The sequence below is a fragment of the Temnothorax curvispinosus genome, unplaced genomic scaffold, assembly GCF_003070985.1.
Source record: "Temnothorax curvispinosus isolate PA1 unplaced genomic scaffold, ASM307098v1 QBEX01012454.1, whole genome shotgun sequence".
In the NCBI taxonomy this organism is placed as follows: domain Eukaryota; kingdom Metazoa; phylum Arthropoda; class Insecta; order Hymenoptera; family Formicidae; genus Temnothorax; species Temnothorax curvispinosus.
In genome coordinates this window covers 926,384-939,243 of record NW_020222234.1, presented here as the reverse complement: position 1 = coordinate 939,243, position 12,860 = coordinate 926,384, and the positions used below count along the sequence as shown (strand labels likewise).

Genomic DNA, 12,860 nt, shown 5'->3' with positions numbered 1-12,860 from the left:
CTATAGATCGGATTGATCGATCATGCTTAGAGCCATCGACCTCGATCCGATTCGGGGTTCGATCTTTTCTCATATTTTATAGTATTTCTTCATGCGTGTCTTCCTGATGAAAATGGCCTTCAGGAACTCCAGAGCGAAACTCCAGTAATCTCTGAGAACGGAATACGATGCCGTAAAACATATATTCAAAGATAATCGTAAATGAGTTTTCCGTGTTAATAAATTTTAATTACTTTGCCTAATAGATATGTAGGATTAATTTCAGTTTTAAATTAATTAACTTAGCGTTTAACGAGACTAAAAGAATCTCGTGTGAGCTCACTTTCTGAACTTGATCTTTCTCGCTTCTAGGAAACGGATGATTTTCCTGCAAGCAATGTTTTTTTTTTTTCATAATTAAAGGATGTTTGGTCTTAATTACTTACAAGCATTGCTGATGGGGCAGTAATTTCGCGCAGCGAATAACTCTATGTGAAAACGCATCGAATCAACGTTCATGGTGGAAATTACAACTTACGCGACTACTCGCCTGGAGTAATCTTGATGAGGCGCCACGAATAAAATATGAGAGATCATTAATATGATCCTTCAGTCTAACGACTGCGTTTTACGACAAGTGCAGGTTTCGCGTTTCCTGCCTCCTCGGCTGAAAAGGACCCGCGACCGCGGTGATTCCGTCGAATCGCGCGATATTTTCCGTAATGAAGCCCTACGTTCTTCGTTAAAGTTTCCTCGGCCGTAAAAGATCCGTCGAGTGTAGGAGGTAAAATCTCGCGACGATTAAGGCGCCGAGCACGATCTCCACGTCGATGGGAGAGAGACGCGCGATCTACGTCGAAATAGGGAGAGAGAGCTCTCGCGTGGCGACCGAATGCAGACGACTTATAGCGGAGAGGTACTACGACCTTTACCGCCGCGGAATGCAATATCTCGGGACACTTGGGACGCCGTTCGTGGCTACGGCGATTATCGATTTCACGTACGCGACCGGTACCAGGTTTTCATCGCGAATACCTGCATTTCTGCGGCTAATCGCGCGGCGCGCGCTCGAAAAGGCAGGAAGAGGAGAAGTGAAAGTGGTCGGGCGCGGGAGGGAAAGTAATAAAAGTACTCTTGAACTTTGCAATAACGCGATTGGTGTCGAAACGTTCTGACCGAGGCGTATTTAAGTGCGCCGTTGCGCATACAAGACGACTCGTAAAGAAACGTGGATGCGCGCATATTTTCACGTATGATTTGAATAAGGATGCATTCAACAGATTTTATCGCAATGGCAGTTGTATCATACACGATACGTCCACTGTTTTATATCTTTATGTCTTTTGGATTGGTAAAGATAATTCTTATTTTTATATTTCAGCAATTAAATATATTATTTAATAAAGTATCGCCAATGTAGCGGAAGTTTTTATATTTCTAAGAAGGGAACAACAGGGGGGTGCATTATAAGCTATTATAAAATGACGTGATTGTATGTAATAACGTACTTTCTCTGTCTTTAAATGCCGGACTTAGGCACGCTGTCTTATTATATTTTATTGCATAAATATATATACGTCATGGCATGCGATCGAAAGTGAAGTAATGGTCCACTATTGTATGAAACATTCTGTATTGAATCATTACACATATTTGTTTTCTTAATTACAATATTGCTCAACCTCGATGCATTTCTCTTTTTCTCATAAATTGTTCGAATTAACGCGTACTCGATTATTCCGTTTTTCTTTATTAATGAAGAATGCCCGCACGTTTATCAACCGATACATTTTCTACTACAATTTTCTTCATGCAAACGCGAGAGACGTTTAACGTTGTGTCAATCATCAATTAGCGAGATAAATGGAGGAAAGATAAATTGAATGTCTCGATACAAGGTCAACGAACATCGCTTCTGCGATTATTCCACTTGTAATCGTGATTTTTATTATTTTTTTTATAAAGATAAGTAAACGTTCGCTGCAATTCATGTATCTTATTTAATAATTTTAACATAAACTTTTAATTAAATGAATATAACTGTGATTATGTGAAAATGATTGCATTATTAGCGATTTGAAATAACATGTTACAGATGTAACTATAGATCTTTATATACTATTGTACTAGTCTTGTCATTTCATGACTATTCAATGATACTTTGACTCCATTCTCCCGAGGTTTTGTTTAACTTATTTGCCACAATCATAAATCGAGTCAAATGGGACAAAGCGAAGTGTTCGTGGATCCTCGCGAATAAGATGATGCATCTCAGACTGCACGTGCGGCATAACGACGCGCGCGTAACTCTACCTTTTCTGTAGCGTGCAATAGGATTGCAATAGGAGAAAGTATCGTGACAGGTGATTTGTTGTCGCTGGAAGTGGCATGGCATCGCGGAGCCATTCTCGAATACAAAGAACGAAATCCTCCCGGCTATTCCGGTTTGAAAATAAGAGGTCGTTGCATCGCGTCACCACCCGAAATTTGCATCTGGAATTGAGTTGCACGGGAAAGGAAGCCCGTGAGCATAACTTTCGAAATGCGTTTGCTATTCGTGTCCTAAGCGTATGTATCCTCCAATAGGAAGATTCTTCGTGATTTACCGCGATGAAAGTTTCTGCCATAAATATTCAATGCCGCGAGCGTAAACGAGTAACATCTATAATTTATAAAATCGCAATTATTTCAGAAATCTGTAGTTTTTCCTTCCCTGAGCAAACTTTCCAGCGTATTTGCGGGAAGATTATTCTTCAGTAATGACCATTTGATTGCGTCTTTTTTTGCAACGTTTCCTACATGGTATTTATTTACTTAAATGTTTACCGCAGCTTTTGTTTTATAATAAATTCCATTTTCTACTTTATTGCTGAGCCATTAATTTTTTCCTCTATAATTATATCGCTGTAGAAACTACTTTTGAGTGCTTGACCGCGACTAACACGGCGGAATCTGTCGCGGAACTGTCAATCGTTCTCTTTTACGTGTCACACATTCGTATCTCTGTGGATGTGCGAGGAGAGTCATTGTTGATAATGCAGTAATGCTTACTACATCGTCTTGCTGAACATCGGATTTAACGAGTGCAATGTCGTCCGCATTTTGCTGCGATTTTTTTTGCACGACATTCCGTGTTGGTCAACAACCTGTTGCAGTGATGAGCAATCGACGTACTGTGATCTGTTTAACCATATCAACAGGAAAGTTTCCGGCAATTATTTACGATCTCTCGAACGTAAAACTAGGAAAACCGTTCGGTAATCGACTAACCGTCAGCTAGCGTGTTTTCTAATGGCGTCGTCTTATCGTTCGTTAAACAGTCAGGAAAATGTTTCAAGTACCGGTTGAACCACCAGTATAAGCGAGTCGAGAAATATTCTTGACTTAAAAGCCCGCCCATACCTATAAACGATACCGTATGATTACTTTGACGGTTAATTAACGTGGTTTAATGAAGCACGTAAAGACTGTTGGAGAGGAAGATTAAGAGCCATTTCAAAGGTTCGTCGCAATGTACGATAACAATTGAATAATATTGCAGCCACGTGTCTTACGTCATTTTTATTTCTTACTGCATATTAATAGCCCCCAACTATCGAATGGCAGAAGGATAGATCAATTTAAATCGACTGCGTCGGCATGCTGGCGTCGCAAATAGAATGTCGTATAATGCTGTCGAAAGAAATTGTTCTAACTCATGCAGTCATGCATTATAAAGGCAGTAATTATAGAAACCAAAACGTTAAATATTTAAAAAATTTTATGAGCTTTAATTTTCGGATAAATAATCTAATTAAAGACGCTACGAAATTTAAATATGCTCAGAATTATCATTATCTTTGTCGTACGCGCGTAAATAATCATATTATCGATTAAATACCTGCAGTTGCTTGTAAACAGGTCGAGTAGTTTGAAGTAGAAACAAATAACTTGCGACGTGCTTGAATCATAAGATGGAATTCAATTTGTTAGCATACCACCGCTGCACGAAGCGCGACACATATATGGCCGATTAAGTCGGACCAAAGACTACCGTGATCAAACAAAATGTGAGTCATTGCATTCGCTTCATAGACGTTCATTGCAATTCATCTATAATTAATTACGCTGCAGGATGCTAAGTGCCCTCGATGCACTGACTTGCATTTTTGCCGCTTGCTCACCCTTCGCGGCCTCTGGTCCCATTCTCTTTCGCATATATCGATTTCACACATCGGCTCACGTCCGCGTTACGCCAAAATACACAATTGCAGGCGATACCCAGAGAATCGCCGCGCGCGCCAGCTGATAATTATTTCCAGCCGTCGATCGTGAAGACACGAATCGTCTTCGCGCTTGCGAAAGATCATGATGCGCGCATCCTTGATGATCGAGAGGGATGTGTTAATTAGGTACTTTCATTGCATTCGAAAAGAGAAATCGCAGTCGGGTCCTTCCGAGACAACTGGGAGTAATCTCTGTCTAAAACAGGGACTTTCCATTCTCGACGGATACGGATGCGGCGTGCTGCCGTAATTAGAAAGTATAATCGACGCCGTGTGTTCAGCGTGTTACCGGGGGTCTTTGTCCGTGCGCCTACGAACTTCCTTGATATTAATTGACAATCTATTATGATAATCAACGATACGTGTCAATTAATGAACGCACGAACATAAGCATGACCGTTCGCAAGCGAGTCTACGTGTCCGCGAGATTGGTCACGTTTTAGCTAATCTGGTTTCACGCTCCAACAATTACGCTCCGAGAGAGGCGCCTTTCTACATTCCGCCATAATAATCACCTCAGTCCTAAGATCATTCATATCTACTAATGTCACGTTAGAATAATTATTACGGATTTGTAGAATAATTTCGGTATAATTTGCATATTTAATAATCGATGATGACGACGTCTCAAGCTAGGTATTTATGATTGATTTGCATCGTCTGCGCTTTTTTGTATACAGTAATGCAGCAATTTACGTGTTAGTCGAATGCAATTACCGTAATTTATCATATTTGATTATACTTATTTATATTCAATATAGTTGCGTGAGAAAATTGTTATACGGTTTAAACAATCATGTCAGAGACTTGAACTTATATGTGCATTTCCAAACAAGCGCAAATCCCGAAATCATCGTGAAAGTGTAATTGTTCAATTGCACTTTCATATTTAAAAGACCATCAAATTCCAAAATCATCGTGAAAGTGTAACTATTTAATTGCACTTACATATTTAAAAAAAAAACATCAAACAAATACCGTGAAATAAGATATTCATTTGCTTGTTTTTTTAAATATGCAAGTGCAATTAAATTAAACAAGTACACTTTCACGATGATTTAGGGATTCGATGGTCTGGATATGCACGTCGTAATGAGGGCAACAATAAATTAACAAGTCATTGGCAAACTTTCTTAAAAATGCGGGTTGATTTTCTCGTGTAGATAAACAATTAACAACTCGCCGAAACACGCGAAACGCTCTTCGGAAGCGGAAATAGAGAATACGATATCACGTGTGGACTTTTAAAGGACTGTACCGCAAGATAATGGCTATTGGGTATATATGAAATTTAATAATCACCCTTATGTGCACGCGCGCGCATCTACAATGCGTGAAAGGGTCGCACGCCTATTCGGAGAGGATTATACCCTGTGCCGAAACGCGGTCCCTCTGATTAAACGACTCGATGTGAAAGAGAAGAAAGAGGGAGAAGATATATCATGATCCTGGAAGCAATATTTCACGTGCTTTACAAACCGCTTATAATCATGAAGATGGACCGCGCGCGCAAATCGATCTGTTTCAATAAAAGATTCAATATCCTGATTGGAAAGTGCGCGAACCGTACGGAAATAAAAAAAAAACATTGTCGACACGCGTGTGAATTTATACATTGATTTACGATTTTAATCGACGATCAATTTGCGGAATTCAATTTGCAACGGTACTCGTGATTACGCTGCACTGACGTGTGCAATCGAGAGAATCATATTCCGATTTTTCATCGATGATTTCAGCAGTGTTTAGAACGAATTTCATCAACTTAAAACTTATTTCTAAGAAAATGGTTTTTGGATAATTCTATACCTAAATCGTCGCACGATATGAATAACGTCAAAAGAATCAAGGCATTTGCGTTACAGACAGAAATGAAGTAGACGAGTTCTACAGCGCTATTAATAACAACTTGAAAAATAAAATATATTTCGTTATAAAGTAAAACGTGATTAACTGGACGATATTTTTTACGCTATACGGGTCGACACGTGATTATATTGATACATTGTAATGTGATACATTGAATACATTGATAATGCCGTGCTTGAGTACTAGTAGCGTGAAAAATACAACATTGCACGTGCCACATAATTCTCTCACGAGTCTCGTGCTTTGACGTGAGGCGAAGGGAAAAATAGTTCCGATAATTCGAGATTCTTGGGGGAGTCTGACACGTGCGCGTACGCGAACAAACGCCATTAGAGTGAACGAAGATCATCCCGTGTAACGCGTGCGGCGGTTCAATGAATAAAAAAGGCACACATCCGTTTCGTGCAATTATATTTCCCAAGGACGCAATTTATAAATTTATGGGATACATATAGTATAAAGATTTATTGCCAAAGTAACAAGTAATGTCTGGTTTCTTAGGAGATTAATGTGCGATTATTGTTGAAGATTAATGTGCATTTGGCGTTGTAAATATCCTTAACAAATAGACTTTCGATACGTCGGAAATAAATGTCAACGGACTTCTCGAAAAATTAGGAATTGAAAACATTTTTATCTTCTTTCTCTGTATAAATCTTGTTAATATTTGAATTATCAAGTGAGACACTTAGAGATATAATAAAGTAGCTTGTTTTATTCATGTTTGCAATTCATAATTTATAGATACAGTCGTTTTACTGGACAATAAACTGCAGTAAAATTGCAATAAGAACTATAGCGAAGTGTAATGAAACTTTTAATAGCTCATGCCACTGTATCCCCAGGTCATTCGTATTCGAACTTTGCACATTTCTTTTCTCTGTCCACATCAGTATGGTAACGCATCTAAAGCGCTTAATATGCCGCACACTTTCTACTTACGATATTAAAGTGTCTCACGGCGCTACGGGAGACGTGATATTTCATCAGAGGGTGTAACGTGACGCGTATCATGCGTCGACCAACGTTACGTGCGAAATACTTTCTTCTTCGTGCAGAAGCCGTCTCGAACGTCCCTCCGCACATCAGATGTCGTCCGGGCGTCTTCGATCACGCATACTAATGCGTTATTATGTATACCTAATAAGTAAAGGAGAAATTTCTTTCAGTCGCGGACGACTTATCACGAGCGCGTTACGTCGTCGATATTACGCGTAACCGTGCGTGGCACGCATACGATTCTTATCCGTGACGCGGCGGTCTCTCTCTCGATCGCATATTGCATCCGGAGCTACATCGTGGGACGAGATACGAGAGCGTCTTTCGTCACGGGCACTCGATCGAACAGTCCGTGCTCCAGGATGCAGCCGAGCCGTGTCTAAGTGGATTTCACGCTCGCACGAATGCGAGAGTACGTGTATCATCGCGCGGTGATGCGATACGCGAGCGGAACGAGCGTGGCACGCGGAGATTTTCTGTGTAAACGCGCGTGTTATCCATCCGTGCGAGTTGTACGGTGGCGGCCGGTACGGACCCCCCCGGCTTATCGCGACATTATTTACCCCCATATGTCGATTTATGGCCCCTCCATTAGGGACGGGTCTGCCGGGCACCGCGGGAGATCCTGCAACTCCGACGCCGAGGCGGGGGGGACCGGAATATCGTCTCTCATCGAGAGACGGGAGATTCTTGTCCTTTATCACGCCCTTCGTTATGAGTTTGTGGATGAAATATTCGTCTGACTTCCGTTACGACTGTTACCGTCCCGTATTCGTCGCGCGAAGTTCTAAATGAAATTCTAGATCAGATTCCGGATGGAACTCTCCGGCGGTAATGAGTAACGCAGGAAAATACATCCGCCGAATTAATAATTTGTTCTTGGATTACGATCGAAATTACGATACGCACGAAGAGCATTTGTCATTTTGATTTGTGTTCTTCTTTGTGTTACAGAGACACCTGGACAAGGGGAGTGATCTTGCCGAGGCGGCGAGCGCGAGCGGACTTCGCGAGCTCGCGAGATCTCTGAAGCAGCATCTACGAGGCTTCGGCTCGCGCTTGGAGGACAGGCGAGAATACCTGGAGGACACGTCGAGATGCTGCCTCCTGCAGGATCGCGCCTACGAGTGGGCGCAAGAGGCTCGCCTAGCGAGCGACAGGAGGGCCCAGCAATTCTTGATGGCGAGGCCGCCTCTACCGCCCGAACACTTCACCGAGATGATGGCCTTGGCGGAGAAACTCGGTAACGAAGTCCTCCTGGATCAATGTCGCATCGCCCGGCACAAGTGCGCGGAAGCCCTCGAGATCGCCAGGACCACGTCCGCGCCGGGGAGTCCCGCGAGGAGAAGATCTTTCGCCGCTTCCGAGTCGACCTCCTGGGACGACACCTTGGCCAAAAGTGAGGCTTCTTTCTTCCTTTAGCCTTAAGGCCGTTGCAAGAAGAATATCCACATGTTGGGATTACACATGTTTTCAGGAACGTCTTGGGACGATAGCGACAGCAGCGCGTCTTATGCTTGCCCGATGGAAAGCGTCGGGTCAGCTGGTAGCGGTGGTCGGCCGGTGCTGGACAACATCGCCGAACTTCGAGAGAGTGCCGAGCAGCTTCTGGACTGCTCGCCACCGCGTACGCCTCCGCGAAGCCCGGCACCACGGAGGCTGGTTAAGCCGCCAGTGAACTCGCACCTTCACAGATCAGCCAGTATCGCGCCAGGAATGAAGGCGAAAAAGTACGATGCTCGTACAGCTTTGACACCAATCTTTTATCTTTTATTCTTTTACCGTACTTGCAACCAAAAATTCCAAGAAAGTTAAGAATTGATATTGATAAAACCATAATAAACCTCCATTTTTTCTATATCTAACACCTTTCCTTTAAGTTTTCTTTTGGATCGAGCATTTGACTTCTCATCATTTTTAATTTGATAAAACCAATCAAAATAAAAGAAATTTTGTATTGTAAAATAGATCGGTAAAGTCATTAGTGTGTCCTAGGTGTGACATTTTATTGCTGCGTCATTGCTATTTTAATAGCGACCCATTGTTCACCCGTAATTTCCGTTATGCCATCGTACCGATTGTTATACCGTTTCTTCGTAACGTCGTTAACGAAGAATTGCACCTTGCAGAACAATACTGCTCATAATGAGGGAGATGATACAGACTGAACGAGACTACGTCAAGTCCCTCGAGTATATAATAGAGGTAATTATTATAATGTGCGCATCGTTAGAGTTTATTCTCGCGTAATTTTATTATTTATCGCACGTGCTGAGCGTAATATATGTACTTTCTTGAAGAACTATATTCCGGAACTCGTACGGGAGGACATCCCGCAGGCTCTCAGAGGCCAGAGAAACGTGATCTTCGGGAATGTCGAGAAGATATACGAGTTTCACAGTCAACACTTTCTACGCGAACTAGAGCAGTGCGAGCAATCGCCCATGCTGGTGGGACAATGCTTCCTCCGACACGTAAGCATGACTATATCGAAATTCTTGACAATTTAATCCTACACATAAAAGGGAGATATCACGTGAATAATGAATTTCTTGCAGGAGAAGAAATTTTATCTTTATGCCTTGTACAATAAGAATAAACCAAATTCGGATTCGCTGATGGCGGAATACGGCACGAGTTTCTTCAAACAGAAGCAATTAGAGTTGGGAGATAAAATGGACTTAGCTAGTTATTTGCTGAAACCGGTTCAGCGAATGGGAAAATACGCTTTGCTACTTCAGCAGCTGGTCAAAGCTGGTACAGATTTATCGGAACAATTGTCCGGCAAAGAGGAGAAAGACGAGAAGGAAGATGGCATGAAACCGATGGTAGAAGGTGAAGCGGATTTGAGGGCTGCCGAGCAGATGGTTCGATTTCAGCTTCGACATGGGAACGATCTTTTGGCGATGGATTCGCTTCGTGATTGTGACGTAAGTTTCATTTTGTTGTGCTAGAATAATAAAATAAAATTAGTAATTATCCATTTCAGTGAATATAAATGAGTATTATAATAATTTACATAAATGTATTGCACAATGCAAAAGACGTGATATTATTTCCTAGGTAAATGTAAAAGAACAAGGCAGGCTGTTGCGGCAAAACGAATTTTTAGTCTGGCAAGGAAAAGGCAAAAAATGCCTGCGTCAAGTCTTCCTGTTCGAAGATCTTATACTCTTCAGTAAGGCAAGGAGATTCCCCGATAGAAAGGTAAGATTTTCTGCATGTTTGCTCTGCGTGCATTTTAACACTATTTTATGTCTCTGTTTCATTTTTGTTACTTACATGTATATATTTTTTCAGAATCTTGATATTTACATCTATAAACATAGCATTAAAACGACAGATATCGGCTTGACTGCCGTTATCGCGGACTCGCCTACAAAATTCGAGATCTGGTTCCGCAAAAGGAAACCAGGAGATACGTACACGTTACAGTGCGCGAGTGAGGATATTAAGAAAGCCTGGACCGAGGAACTCAGCAACCTCTTATGGAAGCAGGCGCTTCGAAACAGAGGTAATTCGCTATTTTCACTTCGTTTATTAATATAAATATATAAATTTTAAAGAGGGCGAATTACTATCGATGATATTTCACTTTTTAGAAGTGCGCCTGGCGGAGATGTCGAGCATGGGCATTGGGAATAAGCCGTGTTTAGATATAAGGCCTAGTGCAGATCAGATAAACGATCGCTCCATCAGTGTGGCTCAACTCTCGAAGAGTGAGTACAATTCGCGAATTATCGAAAACCATTTGCTCATATCGCTGAATATTAAAACAATTATTTGCATTTGTCTGTATAGCACCCAGATTTAGGAACTCTATAGCGGTATCAATGACGGAGGACTCCAGTCGTTGCAGCAGAAGGCCGCACAGCGTAATTTCCGTCAGCTCATCTTCGAGCAGCGGTGGAAGCAGCGGCCCCCCTACGACGCTTAATCTTGGATTAGACACGAGTCCACGACCGCATCATCGTAGTACTACACTGAACAGTCAATGTAGCGTTGGTGAGTATTATGCTTTGATCTCAGTGATTTGATTTTTTAAGGAAATTCGACATCGATATTAATTTATTAAATGATGTTAATGTTCCCATTGCAGAGAGTGGTATTATCGCTGACATCTCAATCGTGTCTGATGATGGGGGTGACGGCACTGAAAGAAGCCACTGGAATTCAACCCTGGAGAGTCCTACGTCGCTACCTACGACTTCCACTCCACTGCAGTCGCCAACCAGCGCAACAGCGGCAACGGTTACCCCTGCTTCCTCGACGGATACGAATCTCACATCTTATGACCAAGACATGTCTATTAATCTATGAAGTTTTCTCGACACGCGAACCATCGGGAAAAAACGAGTTTATCATTGATTCACTTGCAAGTTTGTGTTACGATTACAGAGACGTAACATATTATCGTGGCATATTTAGATAGGTACAATGAGGTAATATCGTCGCACGCGTACTGTAGCACTAGAATGCATTGTATCCTTGAGCAACTATAGTTTGACAACATAATGGAGAAAAATATAAAGCCACATGCAATTCGGTAGGTCGCCGCATTACGCTTAACACGTGTGCCCAGCTACGAATTTGTAATCGCATTACATAAACGTAGATTTTTATCTTAAAGTTGCGGAAGTGGAGTACCGAATTTTGACATTTAACTTTCAAGTGAATCCGTCTGTGAATCTATCTTTTGATACGCTTCGAAATATCCACAGATTTATGAGATCGTAAAGCTATTACTTATGAAGCTCAGGTTTCTGAAGTAATGGCAACATGTATTTTCTTATTCCGTCTATTAATTTTACCAATGTGCTCAAGACGACGTGAGATAAACATGTTCTATCAAATGTACACTCACATGTCGCGGTATGCTACAGTACCATAAACGATATGCACTCGTCGCCATCCTCATTTACATTGGCATTCCTGATTACAGTGGCGGAAAATTTTGCGAAATTTCCGATGACTTACGACAGAGCGAAAGAGAGAAGAGAGTTTTATACATTTATTTATATTATAGTTAATAAATAGTAATATTTCAATTCCACATTGTGTTCGCGCTTATTGTATTATATTAAGGGAAATATATGATGATCTTAGAGAGGTATTTCATACAGAAATTGGAGAAAATATATATATTTTCCTTAATTACCATCCATTTTATCGATGCTATCTCTCAAAGAGATGTAATAAGTTGATTATGGATTATATATTCAGGAATGTCAAATCACTGCGCACACATACATACCAATTTGTAATATAATGTAATATCAAAGGTTTATACAATGTAGCCACAAGTAATATAACCGATAGTCTATATATTATTTCCAGATTATATATTAAATATATATATATATATAGATATATATATAAAATATTATATTCTTTTTATGTCAGAGTCATTTGTAAAACCTTTTATCACACGTCGTAGATGTAAATCTAACTCTGGCCTGTACTTGAAAGCCAAATTTCTGTTCTTTTTATGAAATACTATTATGTTTAAGAAATAAATTTGTTTCTATACATGTGTGGATAAATGTTTTGGAACAGCTTAGGATCAATTAGAGTGGTAAGCTTGCCTTAAGACAATCCACACTACATATTCCAATGTTCTTTTTCATAAATCAATTAATTCTACTATGCAGAATCGATCATATTACCTAACGGCTAATCGGAAAAATTTCTTGATATGATATTTGTTCTATGTTCCATATTTGTACTATTCTATGATATTTGTTAAAT

General features: G+C 40.8%; 1 protein-coding gene across 3 annotated transcripts in view; it reads left to right on the top strand.

Moving 5' to 3' along the window:
* Window positions 1-12,484, top strand: part of LOC112462483 — a 291,597-nt gene extending 279,113 nt beyond the window's left edge. For 2 of the 3 annotated variants that reach the window (XM_025028281.1, XM_025028282.1), the window contains exons 14-22: window positions 8,067-8,511; window positions 8,590-8,842; window positions 9,242-9,317; window positions 9,413-9,586; window positions 9,671-10,042; window positions 10,176-10,626; window positions 10,715-10,831; window positions 10,914-11,117; window positions 11,212-12,484. In XM_025028281.1, the coding sequence (XP_024884049.1) occupies window positions 8,067-8,511; window positions 8,590-8,842; window positions 9,242-9,317; window positions 9,413-9,586; window positions 9,671-10,042; window positions 10,176-10,626; window positions 10,715-10,831; window positions 10,914-11,117; window positions 11,212-11,432 (2,313 nt within the window). In that variant the 3' untranslated portion in view covers window positions 11,433-12,484. The remainder of the gene's footprint in view (window positions 1-8,066; window positions 8,512-8,589; window positions 8,843-9,241; window positions 9,318-9,412; window positions 9,587-9,670; window positions 10,043-10,175; window positions 10,627-10,714; window positions 10,832-10,913; window positions 11,118-11,211) is intronic. The other variant, XM_025028283.1, reaches the window with a different exon arrangement.
* Window positions 12,485-12,860: the final 376 nt, after the last annotated feature.